This window comes from Lutjanus erythropterus, chromosome 5, assembly GCF_056507025.1.
Source record: "Lutjanus erythropterus isolate fLutEry1 chromosome 5, fLutEry1.hap2, whole genome shotgun sequence".
NCBI lineage: Eukaryota > Metazoa > Chordata > Actinopteri > Lutjaniformes > Lutjanidae > Lutjanus > Lutjanus erythropterus.
In genome coordinates this window covers 17,659,955-17,679,354 of record NC_139321.1, presented here as the reverse complement: position 1 = coordinate 17,679,354, position 19,400 = coordinate 17,659,955, and the positions used below count along the sequence as shown (strand labels likewise).

General features: G+C 43.9%; 2 protein-coding genes across 2 annotated transcripts in view; one reads left to right on the top strand and one right to left on the bottom strand.

Moving 5' to 3' along the window:
* mrpl11 (mitochondrial ribosomal protein L11) overlaps positions 1-19,400 on the bottom strand; it is a 64,147-nt gene that overhangs the window by 15,385 nt on the left and 29,362 nt on the right. The window lies entirely within an intron of this gene.
* On the top strand, positions 6,742-13,197 carry tmem265 (transmembrane protein 265). The gene is made up of 2 exons (XM_084718384.1): positions 6,742-7,397; positions 11,565-13,197. Exon 2 carries the CDS (start codon positions 11,567-11,569, stop codon positions 12,620-12,622), a length of 1,056 nt encoding a protein of 351 aa, XP_084574510.1. The 5' UTR covers positions 6,742-7,397; positions 11,565-11,566; the 3' UTR covers positions 12,623-13,197.

Below are 19,400 nucleotides of genomic sequence, written 5' to 3'. Positions count from 1 at the left end.
CCCTCCCTTTGCATCCCATAAAACAACATAGCAAGGGTAAACAAGCGGGGAGGGAGCAATGAGGGAAAGTCTAATTAAATATGGATTAGTATAAAGGCTGTGATGTTGGGTACTGTATGAGTCAAAGCAAACCCTCGGGCTCTGCCTCACGCATTCAACTCCCGTTCCTTTCCTTCTGTTCAGCCCATGTCGGATAATGATCTCTCCCACCGACTCAGATGGTCCTTTCATGCCACACAATGCCATGAAAGGGCCTCCCCGACCAGCCCGAGATAATGCCTGATGCTTCTGAAATGTGCTTAAGCACGAACGGCGAGACATTATGCAGACAGAGAAGCAGCCGTTCTAAAGATAGACAGAGGCGAAGGCTTCGCATGGCCTTCCCGACCAGACAGTCAGCGCTAAAAGGGGCTTGAACAAACATGAAAAAAAAGGGCTAAAGAGCAGCAAATAAGAACCAAAAAGACAGGCCTGAGGATGAAAGATACGACCCACTTGGGGATAGCAGACAGTTTGCCCTGAGTTGTACATAATTAAGTATGCACCAGAGACAGGTAATCATATTTTAATCAAGCTGTTCCACAAGAGTCCAAGCACCTCTGCTTCTGAAAATGACAGTGAGAACGAGTTGTATTTTGGCCTCGGGCTATTTAATAGTTTAACTGCAGTAATTACTGCAAATTGAACCATGTTGATAATTGCAATCACAGTCTTAAAACGTGGCAGAGGACTGGTGCGCCGTGAGAGGAAGTTTCAAGGTTGGCTCCTCCAACTTCACGTGACATTTATCAGAGAGAGGGAACTGGAACAGCAACATTCATGCCCTGGCCAAATCGCTAACCCCGCTCACTGCATCTGAGCATCTAATCATCCTCGAGTCCGAGCTGCCGGATAAATCCTCTCTCTTCCACCATGACTGATTAGAGCCGGGCGCTCTCCAGTATAAAATGGCTGCAGCCCATCACCCGAGGCGGGGCCTTCCATGCCGGCTGTGGACGAGGACATTCAGCATCTTCAAAGACTTCTGAGATCCTGGGCACCGGGATTAAACGCTAATCTACGCAGATATTTCCCGCCGTCAAATCCAGCAGCGACAGTGGTGAGTAATTGCTACATGATCCATTCAAGATCAGCGCGGCTGAGTCTTATTACTCATAATTATGGGAGCAATTAGGCATTTGCAATTAAAATCTGGGAAGTGTCCATTTGATTTGACCCTTCCACCATATTCTCTGCAGTCTTTTTTGACACTCCCTCCGTGTTAATGTGATTGGCCTTTCAGCTTCACTAACTCTTTTTAACAAGATGTAGCACTGGTGTGGCAGGATGGCATGTGTGTGTGTGAATATGTGAATAAAGAGAAGGGGAGACAGGAAAAAGAGAAAGAGAGACAGCTGAGGTGTATTAAAGTTGTCACACTGTGGCCAGTGATCGTGGTCAATATTTGAACAGTGAGACGGGGTTTGTTTGAGGGAGGTGAACAACGGAAGAGAAGTAAAGTGAAGGCCGCAGGAGGTCCTCATGAATATGGGCGAGTGTGTGCGCGTGTATGTTTATGTATGAATACTTCGGCCTCATTTCAATCTGACAAGACTATCAGTTCAACGCTGGATATTCTTGCATATTAAGCTGCCAGGGAATGCTGACGGTGAGGAAGTGTTCACTGTGTGTGGTCGCAGGTGTCTCTGCAACCGAGAGAACAAGGGAGAAAAAAAGAAATAAGGAGAGAGGAAGAGGAGGAGGAGGAGGAGGAGGAGGAGGAGGAGGAGGAGGAGGAGGAGGAGGGGGGGAGAGATGGAGGCAGATGAGAAAGAGAGGGAGAGTAGGTCAAGAGAAGTATCGTGCTCATGGAAGCGTGGCAAACATGAAGATAAAGGACACAGATGCAGGATAAGGCCTTGGGGCAGGAGGCGGGATTAATTGCCCCTGGCACACAAGGCCACTCGATAAACTGCCCCGGGCAGTCGACCTGGAGGAGGTCTGCAATACGGCGCCGAAGGTGTTACAGTGGAGAGAGGCTTGTGGGAGGCGAGGTTAATTAAACTCTTCAGTGTGAAACACTCTCATTCATTACCTTCATTACCTTGTTCATTTAATCTGCTCCGCTGTTGGCATTTTATCACATTCAGCCCCATTGTAGCGTCATACAGCTGATTAGGTTTCATGTTGGACCCTCGGCTGCAGAAGGGATAACTGAGAGTGAGAGGCTGAGCAGCAGGTCAGTTTAGGTCTAACACACACAGCCGCACACGGCAAACAGCACAAAATAAATTGGGTTCACGCTGGACATGCATTTTACTTGATTTTCCACCGTGGAATCAGTGGATTAGTCTTAAAAGTGGAAAATGAAAACGATTTTCACCCCCCAGTCTCCAGTGAACTGTGCTCAGGCCAATATACAGCCCTGCATAAAAGAGTCGACGAGTGCTGCTCAAACGGGCATGAGTGCAGAACCGACGAAGCGAACCAAATTCAGGGCATCATCTTTAACAACCAAAACAAGCCAAAACTTCTCAGCAGTGATTTTGCCGTCTAGATCTTTTATTTAAGGTCCAGTGTGTAAGACTCACTGGGATTTAATGGCCGAATATTGCAGAAATGGAAAATATTTATAAGTATGTTTTCATTAGTGTATAATCGCCCGAAAATTTGAATTATTGTGGTTTTGTTACCTTCGAATGAGCCGTTTATATCTACAGAGAGTGCGGATCCTCTGCCACGGAGACCCCCATGTTGCACCGCCATCTTTCTGCAGCTCTTCTAAAGACTGTTCCACATCCAAAGTGTAGATATTGTCAGTTGGGAGAAATTTAGCCAGCTGTGGCTGATGCATGGATCAAATCAAAGTCTCACCCAGGAGGCTGGGCTTCATGTCCCATGTGAAGCTAAATGTCACTGTTCAAGGTTAAATGTGTAGCATTTAGGAGGATCTATTGGCAGAAATGGAATATCATAATCAAATAAATATTTCATTAGCACTTAATCACCTGAAAATGAGGATTGTCATGTTTTTTCATTACCTGAGAATGAGCCAATTTATCTACAGAGGGTCCTCCTCCATGGAGTCTTGTTGCACCGCCCTTTAGATGTTCATATTTTGCACGAGTTTCACGATCACTGTGCGTTCTCCTGCACGCCTTTGAGACAAGTTGATTTGCATCAGTTTCACTGCTAGATGCCACTGAATCCTACATACTGGCCCTTAAACTTTTTTTAAGACTTAGCTGACTTTTTAAATTATTTTCAGTTTTCACTTGCAGTTTGGTTAGGTTTAGACACAAAAACTACTAAACTACTATCATGGTTTGTGGTTAAAACACACATTTCACAACATTAAACAGATTTTCTGGCAATCACAAGAGTGTGTTGTTGAGTACTAGCCAATCAGAATATAGTAATAGTAGCCAATCACTGCACAGTAGGACCGGACTAGGCAGAACAGTCTTGGAAATAGTGCAACCAGAACAGAAAAAGACAACCACTGGCTCTAGATAAGACCTTTTGTGTTTTGCATGACTTTTACAGCCACTGTAGGTTCTCCTACAAGCTGGGAAGGGGAGGGTGAGACAAGCTGTTTGCAATCTGCAAGCTCACCACCAGATGGCACTAAATCCTACACACAGGTCCTTTAAAATAGACACATCCATCATTTTTGGTATGAAAGAAGAAGAATTTGCTGTTTGAGGGCATGGTGAAAGCAAGCAAGCAAGCGAGCGGGCGAAGGTGGAACAAAATGGATTGCATCACGACAAAACATCCCATTTTCAACTCCATTAGGTCTCCCTCACAGTCTTGACAGTGTTGTGCTTTTTGCCACTTCACATGATTAATCACGTGTGGAGGCTGCAGCAGAAACAGAGGAGCCTGAACTGCAGGCAGCTGAGGCTCCACGCTGGAGATGACTGAACAATCACAACATGCGCTGACAAGTGGAGGAGAAACACACAAAGAAAGCGAGTCAGGGGCTGGAAAAAAAAAATCAGACTTCAACAACGACAGATAGCAATGTTTTCCACAAGGCTTGTGTTGTGTTTGTAAAGTACTCAGAGAGATAATAGTGAATTTTGTACACAAAAAGGTGTGTTTTTAAAAGAGGACCTTTACACATCAAAGTCTGTTTACAGCTCATGAAGAGAACTCTATTGTACAGCATATGAGCCTGAGCAGTAAAACCACAGTGATAAGTATTAGTAATAGGCACTTAATCACAAGCAATAAGAGAATTTTCGAATGAAATATTCCATAATTTCATTTAAATGCATTAAATGTGAATCACAATGAAAGCACATAACAACGCAATCTGAATGATTAACAGCACATCGTATCTCTTGATGATGGAGTGACACGCAAGCTGCCAGTCATCAAACGGGTGTGTTGTTCAGTTGGATCATCCACACGTGACGCAACAGAAACAGTGTGAAGTGAGGAAATGAAGGTAGAAATTGTTAATAAAAAAAGGACAGATCAGCTCAGTACAGCATTTTTTTTGCTTGTTTGTTTTCTTAAGTCTATTAGGTCTATTACCTGTGTACCTTGATAAATAAAGTGGTTAAATTCAAAGTAAGGCTGTTAATTTAAAAAAATAAGGTGGTTAAATAGATTATTAACAGAAATAGATTATTATTTCATACCAAATCGTGATGAATTTTTCAGCTATATTCGCCCAGCCTCACTGCATATGTGAAAAAAGTCAAGTGACTCACAGTTTCAAAGGGAGCTGTGCAAAAACTGATAAATTGCCTCAAGTGAATCTGGTTCAGCTTGAGGTTTCTGCCTGTTAAAAGTAAGTTTTTCCTCATGACATTTACCTTAGTACTTGCTCTTTGTGAAAACTACTGAGTCTGTAAATAACAGTGCTGCAGCTAACGATTATTGTCATTACTGATGAGTTTGATGACCATTTTCTCAATTAACTGATTAGTTGTGAAAAATGTTTATCAGTGTTTCCCAAAGCCAAAAATTACATCCTCAAATGTCTTGTTTTGGCCACAACAAGATTTTCAGTTGACTGTAAAATAAACAGAAACTATGTACATTTAACAAACCGGTATCAGAGATTTTGGACTCTTTTACTTGCTCAAATCGCTTGATCAATTATCAAAATAGTTGTCTTTAGTTGTTGACTAATAGATTGCTTGTTGCAGCTCTGTGCCTCCATCCATGGGGCACAAGGAGTCACTGAATTACGGGTATGAGTATAATCAGCAGAGCAATTCATTTAATAATCAACTCATAATCGATTATAATTGTTACAGTTGTAGTAAATATTATAAAGTACCCTGAGATAACTTCTATTACAATCTGGCACTATATAAGTAAAACTGACTTGAATAAAAAAGAAGATATCTTTTGCTCTGCCGCACTGATTTTAATCCTTTTTTTTTACTGTCCATCATGAGTGGGAAAATGTTATATGGGTGTAATGTTAAATTAAGTTCACTTTTAATTCATGCGTCAGACTCTGAGACGACAGCGAGTAAGAGTCAAGAGGAGGGAGGTGAAAGGACTGAGCCCTCCATGTCTGCCATGTTTGTGGAGGTCAGCCTCGGGTCTGATGTGGAGCCTTGCTCACACTGTTGACGCCTTTAGCATTCTTGGACAGTCTGTAACCCCATGTGTCCTTCCAAACTTCCCCAATCATGTCTGAAGCAAAAAGTGATGACTGCACAGTACTGTGGACAGCCTTGTCCGCCTGACTGCCCCTCGCCCTCCTCTGCTATTCTCACTGTTCTCCCTTGTCCTTTTTCCTGCCCCCCCCCACCCCCCCACCCCCCTTTCTCTCCTCTCCTCTCTGAAAGTGAGCCAGTGTGCAGAATGACCTTCAACCACACCCACAGGCAACACAAAAAAGAAAACATTGGCATAGTAGCATGATGAGGGGATAGAACAGGATAAACAAGAGGAGAGAGGGGTGACAGAAAGGCAGTGGGAAGAAGGAGAACAAAAAAACCCACGCTGAAGTGAGGAAAATGGAAAATCTCTTCTCTTGGAAGCCAGCAGAGCGCAGAGCTGAATCTGACAAGAAAGATGACTCTCCATCCCCTTTCTCACCAGTCTGATTAAACCTCTCACTCTAAAATGAACCCAGCACACTGAGAGCCACAGAAATCGAGGGAGCTGAGGACTTGAGCCATCTTTGCTAAAGGTGCAGACTGGAATGCCTACAGACACACTTGAAGAAGCAGGACCTTGAAGAAGCACGGGGACGGTGATGCTGGGAAATTCCTTGGCAAAATTAAATTCCCGAACGAGGAAAAACTGTCTCGGAAAGATTCATTTTCGACCAGATCTGCCTCAGAAATTCCCAATCCTTCTGTTTAAGCACGCAGTAAGCCGGCTGTAATGAGTTAATCTACAACAGAGGGATGATTTCCTTGTGTGACTAAGACAGTAAGTAGGCAGAAGGAGGACTAATTAAAGTTGTAACATCTGCCTTTCTGAGCTCTAAATGTGTCTACAGGCTACAAGCATCTTTCGCTCCACTTCCTCGCTCTTATTTCAAGCTGAGGAAGGGTAAATAAGGTATCAGCCGGGCTCCAAAAACAATGCAACTAATCTTCTGCAAGTGGCATCATCATGATTACCATAACCAATGAGTATACTGTAACTGGGTGCTTTCAAGTATTCATAGCTCAACTTCCACACAGCTGATGGAGGAGGAGACACTGAGGAGGGGTGGAGGGTGGGAGGTCTGGGCTGGAGCACGTAACATGCTTACAAATTAACAGCACACAACCAAAGTCGGACAGCGTGAGAGTGAGTGAGTTTCTCCCTCCTCTCCTCTCTTCCAGCGCTGCACCGCTCCTCTCCTGAGCCATCTTCCTCGCTTGGATCAGTCTCTGCGTCGCCGCTGATGCTGAAGCTCCACTTCTGAGCGACTTCCATCCACCGGGCAGCCGCGGAGGAGCAGCAGCAGCAGCAGCAGCAGCACGGCTCCGTGCACTGCCCCCGCTGCTGTGTCAAAAGATAAACCCGACAGCAGCAGAAGCCGACACTGCGGGAAGTGACAGATCCAGATTCACCACCAGATCCGAGCCTCTCTCTGCAACAAACAAACCGTGCGGAGCCATCGGGGGGGAGGGAGAGATATCGGCCACGCCAGATCTGCACGGACGAGGATGGAGAGGGAAATCTTGATAAGTGTGAGCCGTCTTTTTGTTCCCACTAACTCGGCTCTGCTTTCCCCCTCCTGCAGCCTGGAGATGAGCCTCCTTGCTGGAGCCTGACTGTGTACAAACAGCCGGACTGTGAGAGCAAGACTTTATCACCGAGCACCGGCTCATCAACGCCAATAAAACGACTTTATTGGTCACCGACAGCGCTTTTCTACTTGGAAGGGTGGGAAAAAACACACATTACCAGGAGGATCGAGCCCAAGTGCAAGACGAATGGTTTGGGTAACTAAAGCTTTACTTTGCACGGATAAAACCCCACAATACCTGCTGTTAATAGGGCAGTTATGAAACAGGTGTTGCAGGGAGAGATTGTTAAATTACCACGGGGTAACAAGAACAGCAGTGCATGCCTGGGCACCGAATCATAACCACATTTTTTTTTGTCCAAGAAAAAACAAACATGAAAATTCTAAATAAAAAAACGAATCCCTCAGGCATCACTTTGGCTGCTACCTGACAAATCAACAGATGTTTCAGTCATGTGGCTGCTAGTCTAGGGAGGGGATTTATTCAGCAGTGCATTATCAGAGATTGCACACTGCCTGGCTGCCTCTCTATTAATTAATTAGTTTGCACATAATGGCAGAAGATGTTGTCCTGATGGCCTTGGTGCTCCAGTGGCACCTGTGATAACTTGTGAGGGGGTTCTCTTGTCTTTTTGATGTAATTTGAAGCTCCATGAGGCGTGTTTATGGAGATAAACTGTGGGTGGAAGGCAAATTAATCTTCGCTCCACATGGATTTCTGTCCACCTGGAAATCACCCAATATTAATAGAAAACAAGAGCAAGTGGCACACCCCACCCCTCGCTTTATCTCTGTCAGTGTGTGAGCGTGTGTCACAAAGAATATGAGAGCTTTTTTGGATTATTACTTAAGACACTATCATGCAGATGGAGGGAGAGCCCATGTGCACTAGTGTCACACATGATAAGCTTAAAGGGGGTGGAGAAAATGGGGGGGGGGTAAAATAATTTTTTTTGTGCAAAACAGAGGAAAGCACTTAAAGTTCCAGTGTGTAAAATCTACAGAGATCTGTTGACAGACTACTGCTGAAATGTAATATATGTTTTTCTTGGTGTATAATCCCCTGAAAATTCCAGTCATTATTATCTGGGGGGCATGGATCCTCTTCCACAGGTCCCCATGTTGAACTGCCATGTTTCGACAGTAGCTCAGAACGGACAAACCAAACACTGGCTCTAGATACGGCTTTTTGCATTTTGCACAGCCACTACAGGGCTTACTACAGGCTTGGAGGGGGAGAGTGAGACAGTGTTTGCAATCTGCCAGGCTTGCATTACCAGACAATCAGAGATATCGCTGCCCACCAATCATCTGGGGCAGGGGTTAGCAACCTGCAGCTCCTTTGCACATCGCCAGGGGCTCCCTGTGGCTTTTACCAAAACTTGTATGGAAACTGAAAACAGTTCTTCTTTTTAGCTATGGTTGCCAAATCCACAAAAATGAAACGTTTCAGAGGAAAACAGTAGAGAATTTAAGATTCATAGCTCCAGACAGGCTTCGATTTTTTTTGGCCAAATATGTCTCATTTGATAGTTAAGGTTGCTGACCCTGGTCGCTAACAAACCTATACCCATTGAATTTTTTGTAGGACATGCCTTACCTGAAACGGTGCTCTCAAACAATGCCTCCACTCTCCTCAGTGGCAGGCACACGACTTCTGCATGTCACCACCCCAAAATGAAGGGCTGCCCTCAAGACTCTGGTTTGCTTTGTGGCAATGCAGGTTTCTTTATTAAACTCTTGAATTGTTTCCTTGGAGTTTTAGCGATGAAAGCTGGGAGACTGTCCTCAGTCTCTCTTGAGCACAGAGTTTAGAGACTGACTAGTGAGAAGGGTTGGGTATTGTGTTTTTTTTTTTTAGATACTACCTGTGCCTATAACTGGTGTCTGAGCAATTACTAAAAAAAAAAAAAAAGTTTTCAAACATTTATTGGACATCCTGGTGTTTCAAGTGCAATACAGCCACACTTAACCTGCTGCCATCAGTGCAAATTATTTTAATGTTAACTAATGAGGACATGTGCAGTGATGCTTCTGTTTCCTTTAACTCCCATTTCAGAGCACCTGGGGGAAATGTTAGACATCTCAGGCATTTAAGTAGCACCAAAATGAGGCACAGAAATCTATGCCGTGATACAGTCTGGTAGATACCGGTTGTATAGGAGCAGATGCCATAGTGGCACCAAGTTTAGGTACCCGACCCTACTTTTGCGTCTAAGAATCTGCAAACTCATCGCTAGATGCCACTAAATCCTACAAACTGGTACTGTAAGGTAGGAAAAAAAGCAAACATAGACTCATCTTTCACCTGCACGATTACATGCCATTACTCATGCTTACAGCGAAATAGGTTACCTCACCTTGTCAACAGCCGTGTCACTGCCCAGACAGGGGAGTGATGAATTTGGTCATTATTGATGAGCTGAGTGGACACACGGGCTGTCATCCCGGTCGCTCACTCTGGACAGAATAAATTACACTGCGTTGACAGCAAGTCAAAACACAAACACAGGCTGACAGGGAGATTTCCAGGGTGAAATTTAAGGCGCAGGTGGAATAAGTTGGAGGCACGACCTCGAGGAAACGCCATCTGCAACAGTGGCTGTACATCTCCATCCATCCCCCTCCCCAGGGAGCGGGTTTGTTCACCGAGAAAGAAAAACCAAATTTAAATTCCAATATCCTCTCAATCGGCGGTTTGAAATTCATTCAATTTTGGGGGAATGATAATCAAGTTGCAGAGTCTGGTGAGACAAAAGGCTTCTTAGACAATCAGATATTGCGAACGCTGGCATGATCCACGCCTGTCCTCCCACCATGCCTCCGAGCGGATTAATCAGTTGAGATAGTTCCTTTCCTCATCTCTTTGATTCATCTGGTTCAGAACAAACCCTAATGTCTGTGATATTTCAATACCCCCACTGATGAATACATTTGGATTCATCCAGGCCAAGCTGGCTCACGAAATGCATGTCTTCATATAAGTGGGTGGAAGTCACTTTGTATCTGCATTTGAGTCTTTTCCTCTTCATCACTTTCACCCCTTCTCCCCCTGAGCTTATTTATGAACTATTACCATCATGCAGTAACACTTTATTAGGCATGTAGACAGCCAAGAGGCCTATTAATCTTTCACTTGCAGTCGTATGCTCATTCTGCTTCTCCACACACGCATACACAATCTGAAACCCTCTTTTTTTTTACCCAGTGGAGCTCCTCAGCCCTCTTCAATGATTCAAACTGCACGGAGGAGATGGCAGAGCTCCTGTTAGTCTTAGAGTGAGGGAAGCGATGCGTCTTCCATCGGCAAGATATCAATACACACTTTCCACTGGCAGACTTTTCTCACAGGCCGCAATCATGCTGACAATCTCTCGCTCGATCATGCTCAACTGTTGCCATTACGACACATCTGAGCTGGTAATGATTTTATATTATAATGTCATCGATCCTGCTGAGGTGTTGACACCCCCGAGTGGTGCTGAGCAGATAACAGACAGCCCAAAGGTCCATGCTGTGCTTTATAGCTAAATACGATAAAGAGACGTCGGTTCAATTACACTGTAAAGTCAATGATCATTTCTCACGCCACGTCAATACTGAGGTTTATACTGTCCATGGCTGAGATATGAGCTGCAACGCACAAATAAATGAACCTTCATATTCAGGCAAATTAACATTGCCTGCATGAACTCATCCAGATATACACAGTGTGTACACAAAGACACGAGTCAAACACATCTCTAAACAAATAGCATGTTATCAATATTCATCTGAAATGAGAGGGGAATTTGCGATGATTAAAGACTGCAGCACACTGTGAGAATAAACATGGCAGACTATAGAGGCAAAGAAAAGGCTTTGACAGGGCACCTAGCTGCGCCTGAATGCAATTAATTAATAATGAATAGGATGAGTACAAAAAAAGAACAGAAACAACAACAACAAACAGGAAAAAAAAGTATTGGCAGAGGAACTTGCGGAAAATATTTGAATCAAAAAGAAGCAATGTTAAGACCTTTTTGGAAAATGAAGACTATTTAATTCAAAGAACTGCAGAGTAAAAAAAAACACAATTTAACAGGCTTCTCAGCTTGAGCAGCCAGGGTAGATGTAGCTCTGGCCAAAGATGAAGGGCGCTCACTGCTTACTAGGCAGCCAATGTCTTAAACCATAGCAACAAGCATAAAACTATTTTACATTTGGTTTGAATTCATGCTGGAAAAAAAGAGAATGTTCTTATCCTGCAAATTTGTCAGTTTCACTGAGAACAGATGGCTGCATGTAATGCAATGTGAGTGGAGTTTAAAATTCTGTCGATGTAACAGATTTACCACTCTACCTGTGTGTACGTCTCTTTCAGGCATGGTGCCCACGCCCCAGGTGTGCGTATCAACCCTGGTCACGGTGAGCACGATGGCAGTGGTGGACCTATACCTGTTGGAGCAGAGCATGCTGGGAGCTCGTGGTCTTCCCGGACCTAGTGTGTGGCAGTATGCGGCAGTGTTGCTAGGGGATGTGGGCTTCCTGCTCGCGCTGCGCTTCGTCTCAGCAGGTGTGGTGTCAGAGGCACGGTCGCCGCGGCGTGGTTTTGCCAACGCCCTGTGGTTCCTGTTCCTGTCGCTGCTGCAGCTCAAGCTCTTCTTCGTCTGCCACAACTACAGGCAGGAGCGCCGGCCGCCTGACCCGCTGGCCAGAAAGACCCTGACGCTGTTGCTGTCCATCTGTCTGCCCTCCCTGTTTCTCATCCTGACAGGAGCTGACCACATGACCCCGCAGCGCAGGAAGCAGGAGGTGCGGGGACGGCTCCTGTGGGTGGTGGTGGACCTGCTGGATGTGCTGGACCTGCAGGCGGGGCTGTGGGAAGCCCAGGCAGCGGGGAATGGAGGGGTGGTGGAGCAGAGGCTGCCCATCTGGGCCGAGGGCCTGGTCTTCTTTTACTGCTATGCCCTCCTGCTGCTGCTGCCATGTGTGGCCCTCACAGAGCTGGGGGCCACCGGCCTGCCAGGACAGAGGGGGCCCCGTAAGGAGGCTTTGTACCCTTGGCTCAGCTTGGTCACTATCAATATCTTCACCCTGGCCCTGCGGGGCACAGGCATGCTGTGGTACAGGGACTCCCGTGTGTCCACTGTGTTCCTGGGGAAGAACCTGCTGGCTCTAGCTGTGAAGCTGAGCTCTGCCTGGGAGAGACACAAGCAGGAGCGCGCTGCTGCGGGAGCTGGGACTGCGGCTGGAGTTGAACCAGGGGACTCAACCCTGCCAAGCCAGAGCTCGGGGCAGGGAGAGGGCCAGGCCCAGGGGAAAGCCCCTCCCTCTCATTATCACTCACTGTCTCGCTCCCAGAGCCACACTCTCTCCCATGTCAGCCTCGAGCCCACAGAGACGCCCTTAGGACCCTCTTTCATCTCCCATGAACTCTAGAGAGTCACTCTGAACATGCACGCATGCACAAAAGCATGTACCCACACCCGAAAGTTGGACCAGCTGAGCCAGTATCACATCCAAACAGATAACCAGTGCTGAATTTCAGTACATTGGTGGTGGGTATAATGCAAAACTGTGGAAATGCATTTGGCAAGGCCTGGCTTTCTGCACATTTTGTTGTGCTAAGAATAACTCAAAATGCATTACTGTGATTTGTGGGAGTGTATTTTTAAATTGAACACTGTGAACACATCTATCGGACTGTAAAGAAATGTATGTTGAAGTCTAGTGGTGTTTTTCCTTTCTTTAATCTGGGCAAACTGCCCAAACTGCCTCAGATGTGTTGAATTTGTTGCATTCAGACCCCTTGAGGTTTTCTTCATATGTGTTTTAATTCTGATTTCTTGCTATTTCATGTACAGTCTTTGTTTGCAGGTGAGAAAACAATCATCTGTGGTTTAGTTATTTGTTTAAAGGGACAGTTTTAAAGTGGGGCTGTATGAGGTACTCCTTGATAGTCGGTGTATTGCCTCCAGTGGATGCCTGTGAGCATGTCCCCCATTTGGAAAAGCAGTGAGGAGCACCAGCGCGGAAGCTAAGCAATGAACTGTTGGGGACAGTTGTTTCCTGGCAGAAAAGGCTTTCTGACAGCAAGAAAAAATGGTAAAAATGTTCTCAATATAACATACAATGATTTTTTTTAGGTGGATCTTTATTAATGTCCTCAGCAGTACATTGCTTAGCTTCCTAAACCAGTGCTCCTGCTGCTTCTCCTAACTATGGGCATGCCAACCACAATCTATTGTAGGTAATACACTGCCTATCGATAAGTATGTCAAATAATACAAACCATCTTTTTAAATTACACATCCTTTAAATTAGAATTTAGTTCATGTGGTTCATGGGAAAAATCAAATCAACACTCTTCTGCCATTAGATGATGAAATGATAAAATACAGTCTGTGACCTTTAGTGTGCATTTTCTCTGTGACTTTAAAGGGAACCTTCAAAGAGAAAAGTTTAACACAGCAGAGTGATGATTTATTTTTCCCTTCAGTACCACAGAGACATGATTCAAACGCCATCAACAGTAAAAACTCACTCTACACAGTGTTCGAGTATTTGAGTGTAGAGTCTAACCCAGAGAATCCGAACCTTTTTGGCTTCTGTGGCCCTTTAAATCAAAGCCTGCTCACAATCTCAAGTGATGTTCCCTTCTTAGATTTTCCTTATTTCAGGAGGTTTCAGAGTTCTGAAGAGGTAAAGCTATCCACTTTTTCTCAATGAAATGAAGGTTAGAGAAGAGTCAGAAAAACATAATAAACAGAACATATGTGCTGGATGTTTCTCCACGTATCTTATCTGTTTATGTCATGACCTCCCTGATTTATCTTGCTGCCAGATTTTCATTCAAACCGGGGGGAAACACTGGCTGATATTACTCAATAGTTGTCTGGCAGGAAATATTAATCAGTGAAATCACTCACGGTGGTGTTTGGTTGGAGTGAAAACCTGCAGACTCATGGGGCCATCCCTGCCAAACTGTGTTTTTTTGTCTTTTACGTGATTTAAATGCAGAATTTGAGCATCAGCTAAACATGATTTTAGAGATGCATACTGTACCTTCACATATTTTTCAGGACCACATTTTCTATTGATGTTAAAGGGACAGTTTGGATTATCTGAAGTGGGAATGCATTAGGTACTTATCGATAGTCAATGTCCCCAGTTTGGAAAAGCAGAGAGGGGCACCAGCACCTAAGCTAAGCAATGTAATGCTGTTGACACAGTCAGCACCAAAAACCATTTTAGCCACTTAAAAAAAGGTCACCCTTCAGAATATTTTTTAACAGTTTACTTAACCATCAGACAGCCTTTTCTGGTGAGAAACTGCTAAATAAAGCTTTCGCCAAACCAACCAAACTCCATAGGTGAAAATATTTAGTGTTATTGTCTGACTTCAGTGTTTAAAAATAATAGTTTAGCAAAATCACACAATAACACAAACACGCTGACAGATCGAGGCAGCAGTAGATCTGCAGCTCTCATGTTCTGCAGGTTAAAATGACTGACTTCTCCTGTGAAATTTGGTTGGTTTGGAGAGAGTGATATTTTGATATTTGGCTTATATAACAGCAGTTTCCTGTCAGAAAAGGGTGTCTGATGGCAAAGTAAAATGGTGAAAATATTCTAAATATAGTAGAGTTGGAGCGATTGGGGGAACATTTTTGCCGTCAGCGCCTATAGTCCAGTGCCAGTTGTTTTTTTGGGGTGATTTTTTTTTTTGAGTAATATTTTTCATTTTATTATGCTGGTCTGCAGAGTTAGAAAATGAGAGCCGCTGCTGAGCAACACGCTCTGATCCAGCTGCACAGTACACACCCACTCAGCTGGGCTAGAGTACGCTGAGCTGGTTTGAGGAGCGAGAAGGGGTGAATTAAGGATTTATTTTGGTCAAACCAGAATTGGTGAATGTTGGAAGAGATGAAAGACTAACAAAGACAGTTTTAGTGAGTTTTATTTTGTTTTTCTGTTGAGTTTGAATGAAGTGTGTCAAGTTACCCAGCCAATTAACCTCATCTTAGTTTGGTCAAAGAAAAAAATTTGATTCAGAAGGCGTATGGTTGTTTTTTTTTATGTTTAACTTAATAAGGTGTTACAATGTTTAATTTCTTGACACTTATTGAGGTTATTTTGTTTAGTGTACATAACGCATTGAACTCGACACTTGCACACATCTCCCAGCTGAGGCTTGGAAGTGGGGGGGTGAATATATTGGCAATATATATTGACAATCGCCAGTTGCTGGGCTGACAGTGGCAGTTAGAAAATTTTTACACATCGACCAATGCTAAAATATAGCAAACACTTAAAACTGATATTGTTTTTTTTAGGCTTCAAGTGGCTTAAATAACTTTTGCTGCTGATCATGTCCACAGCAGTTCATTACTTAGCTTCCGCGCTAGTACTTCTGCTGATTCTCCAAACTGGGTGTGTGCTGACCGCCATCTCCTGTCGGTTATACACTGACTATCGATAAGTACCTCATTCAGCTTCACTTCAAATAATCCAAGCAATCCTTTTAAAACCATCCCCTAGCAATTCTGGCACAGCAAAATGTGCATAACTCACAATGCCAACTACTTATGAAAAACACTGTTTCCATAAATAAAATCTTTTCCATGCTAGGGCTTAAAGATGGGCAACATGCATCATCTTAATCCTGCTGCAAAACAAACTACAGTGCAGGTCTATTTTAGTACTTTGTTTACAAAGACAGAACACCAATGTAAGTAATCCCTTTACAGTGTGAGAACACATTCAGAATTCATGTTTTGCTGTCTTCTGTTGTCTGTACTTGTCTAAAAAGTCTGTTAGTCATTTTCAAAAAGAAGAAAGACTGTCTAGCTGCCCTCAAATCCCCCTTTTTCACTTTAGATGAAAGAATTAAACTTTTTAATTCCATTTGAATTATGGATGAAGTCTCTGATTCACTGATTTGTTCAGATGTGGGTGTTATAGTATCATGGGATTCTGGGTCAAAGCAGCAGGTGTAGAGGACGTACAGTACAGTCAAGTGCCTTGTTTCCTCATGGAGCTACTGAGGCGTCATGAGACCGACACATTATGTAGACCGTGTGGGACTTGGACATCTTACCATGTGTGTGTGTATACTGTGAAGTTATTCCACAGCTGTTGTCGGCTACACCTCCAGGACAGAGTGCAAACTAATAAAGTGTTTCATACTCGCCTGGTGTTGACAGTTCATTGGCTATTATGTAGGAGCGTTATTGGCAGCCTGTCACCCACATATAGGGAAAAAAACAGGAGTAGTAGGTGCAAATTATTCAAGAACCAAGAGGCCTTGGGGACAAATAACTGCCTCATACTTTCTAAACCTCCATTATATTAAAGTCAATCAACTCCCGTTCTGCAGTCACAGAAAATTGCGTGTTTTGCTCACACTGAAACTGGTGCAGGGGATGGACGCCCCCCCCGCCCCACATCTTTAAGCTAGAAAAAACGCGCTCTTTGCTTCACAGAGCGGCACCCTGACAAAAGGCCGTCATTTATCACAATTATGCCAGCGGCCCCATCAGCTCGGATCCTCTCGCAGTAATCCTTGAGTGTGCTGTCGTGTTGTCTGCCTTTAATGCTGAAAGAGAGAGGAGTCTTGATGTGACGGGGGGTGCGTGTCAAGAGTTGTAGTAAGTGTGCGCGATGTTTTTTTTTTTTTTTTTTTGCAGAGTGAACCGGCTCTTTTTTTTTTTTTTCCTCGCAGCGGCTGTGAATGCACCAGTCGGCCTCTCCTCTGAGCTTTAATGGTCCTATTAATTGAAATTGAGGCTATTTGTCAAAATGCAAGTGCTTATTCTCGCTGCGTTATGCTTGATTTACAGCCTATTTTCACAGGATGTATTAAGACTAATGTACACTCATCCACAAAGAGAAATCCAGTTAAAGTTTCAGTGGGGAATTTCTCTCCGGTTCAGAGAGACTTTTAAGGAAAAACCACAGAGGGATAACCAGTGTAGTAGACAGCATCTAACTCTCGCCTACCCTCTTTTCTTTCATCTCCTCCTCCCCGCTCACTCTACATTTCAAACACACGCATTCTGGATGCACTCCCTGTTGGGCAACTTCTCATATTTCTATTATACTAAAAGCAGTGACTGCATAGGCAGCAGGCTCTGCAAATGACTACCTCCTAGAATTTGTTACACCTGTTAAGGTCTAGATACAATGCTCAGCATTTTCCCTCAGCTCCCACAGACTCTCATAAGCTGCTCCTGAAGAAAAGTGCATGAGCCGCTCTCCTATTTTCCTTCTTCTTTTTCGGCGCTTTCTCCGCCGCTCGCTATTCTTCCCCTCTATTCGCCTGTGCTAATTTTCACTCCAGCCTGTAATTATTCTCCTGTACCAAAGCTGTCAGTTTCCCCCTTTTTTTTGGTCTCCCGTTCCTTCTTTTATTTCTCTCGTTTGTTTAAATTTGCCCCGCAGCCGACAGGCAGCCTACCTCTCTGCACTTCCCCTGTCAAGGGTGGTTAGACAGAGATGAGGAAAAAAACCGAGGAAGAGAGGCTGGCTAAGATTAAAGGGCCGGGACCACAGCCTAAAGCAGAGCGGCTGCCGACTGCCATTTATTTACCGTTTGCTACACACGGTGTGAGCTTGATGGAGCACGGGAGCCGAGAGAGACAAACGCGCACGACACGGCGCCCCGACAACAGCGACATCCCAAACAGCCAAAAAGGAGGCACCTTTAGACAAACATATGGCTTTGTTTTGCTCGGTTGAGCACTTGGTTACAACCCATCTCACCTCATTACCCCTGACGCGGCGACAGCTACAGTGTGCCTACGAGCTCACACCCACCTTGTCTGGCAGAGAGAGCCACATTTAACAGACAGATGTCTAAATCATTCATCATAGCACACACCATCAGCACCACAGCTTCTGGAGAGAACTTCAAAGTATATTCTATGAGAAAGAAATGATGCAAAAGACCCGAAGTCTCTTATGATACGCATTACGCAATGCAATACTGGAGACAAACGCATACTAATTCTGGTCTCAGATGTCAGGGTGACCTGGGGCTAAAATAGGAGATAAGCACTGGTCAATTCGTCTGACACAAACTGGTAAAAATGTGGCAGAATGTAGCAGAAATGGAAAGCAATATTTAAAAGTATGTTTTCATTAGTGTATAATTGCCTGAAAAAATTAATTGTTGTGATTTTGTTACTTTAGAATGAGCCATTTATATCTACAGTGGGCATGGGTCCTCTTCCACAGAGGCCATCACGTTTCGCAGCCACGCTAGTTTCACACTTGGAAGGGGAGGGTGATTCGAGGTGTTTGCAATCTCCCAGTTCACCACTTGATGCCACTAAATCCTCCACGCTGCCTGTAATTGTTGAAATCCATCAAATCCAAATCTGACAAATCCAAAAAGGTTCAAGCTTTTTAAACGTGAACATTTTCTGCATTTGATATCAATGCAAATTTGAAGAATTAACTAGACAAACGAAATCGAAATCTTTAACAACTTTTTAAACTGAAAGTTATGTAACATTTATAGACTCTTTATAACAAAATCTACATAATATATAAAATAAATATATAAGCCAATATATAATTAAAGGTAATGATGAATTAACGGGAAATGTGAAAAACACAAAATTATATGACAGGCAGTGAGGACGGAAGTTAGCGAACACTTCTAAACAAAACGTAAATAAAACTTTAATATAATTGCCTTGTCGGTTAACATGATTTCTGCCTGGATCCTGTCAAGACTGATTGTTGAAGTTGTGAAGATAACAACTCCCATGATCCTACGCTACTTCACAATGTCATTAGAGTACATCTTTTGTTGTTGTTTAGACGTGGGACAACCCTAGCAGCAGAAATTACTAACACTATGCATTTAATTGTTAAAAGTTTTTTGTCAAACCCAAATGCCAAACAGCTTCTCAAACATGAGGATTTTCTGTTTTCTCTATTTTACATCATCGTAAGTTAGAGGTGTTGAGAGGACAAACAAATCTTTAACAATGACTCTTTAACTGAACTAACTAAATATAGTCGCAGGATAAATCAGTAGCCTTTAGCAGTAGCGCTCCACTCCCTGGTGACAGAGCAGCGCTGTCAGTTCAGCTGGGACTCACAGTATGGTAGTTCCTCATTAAGAGAACAAAGCCACAGAAACCATTATAATCTGATAATTCTACACTATTAACCTTATGTACAGTACTAACAGCAGACTGAATGC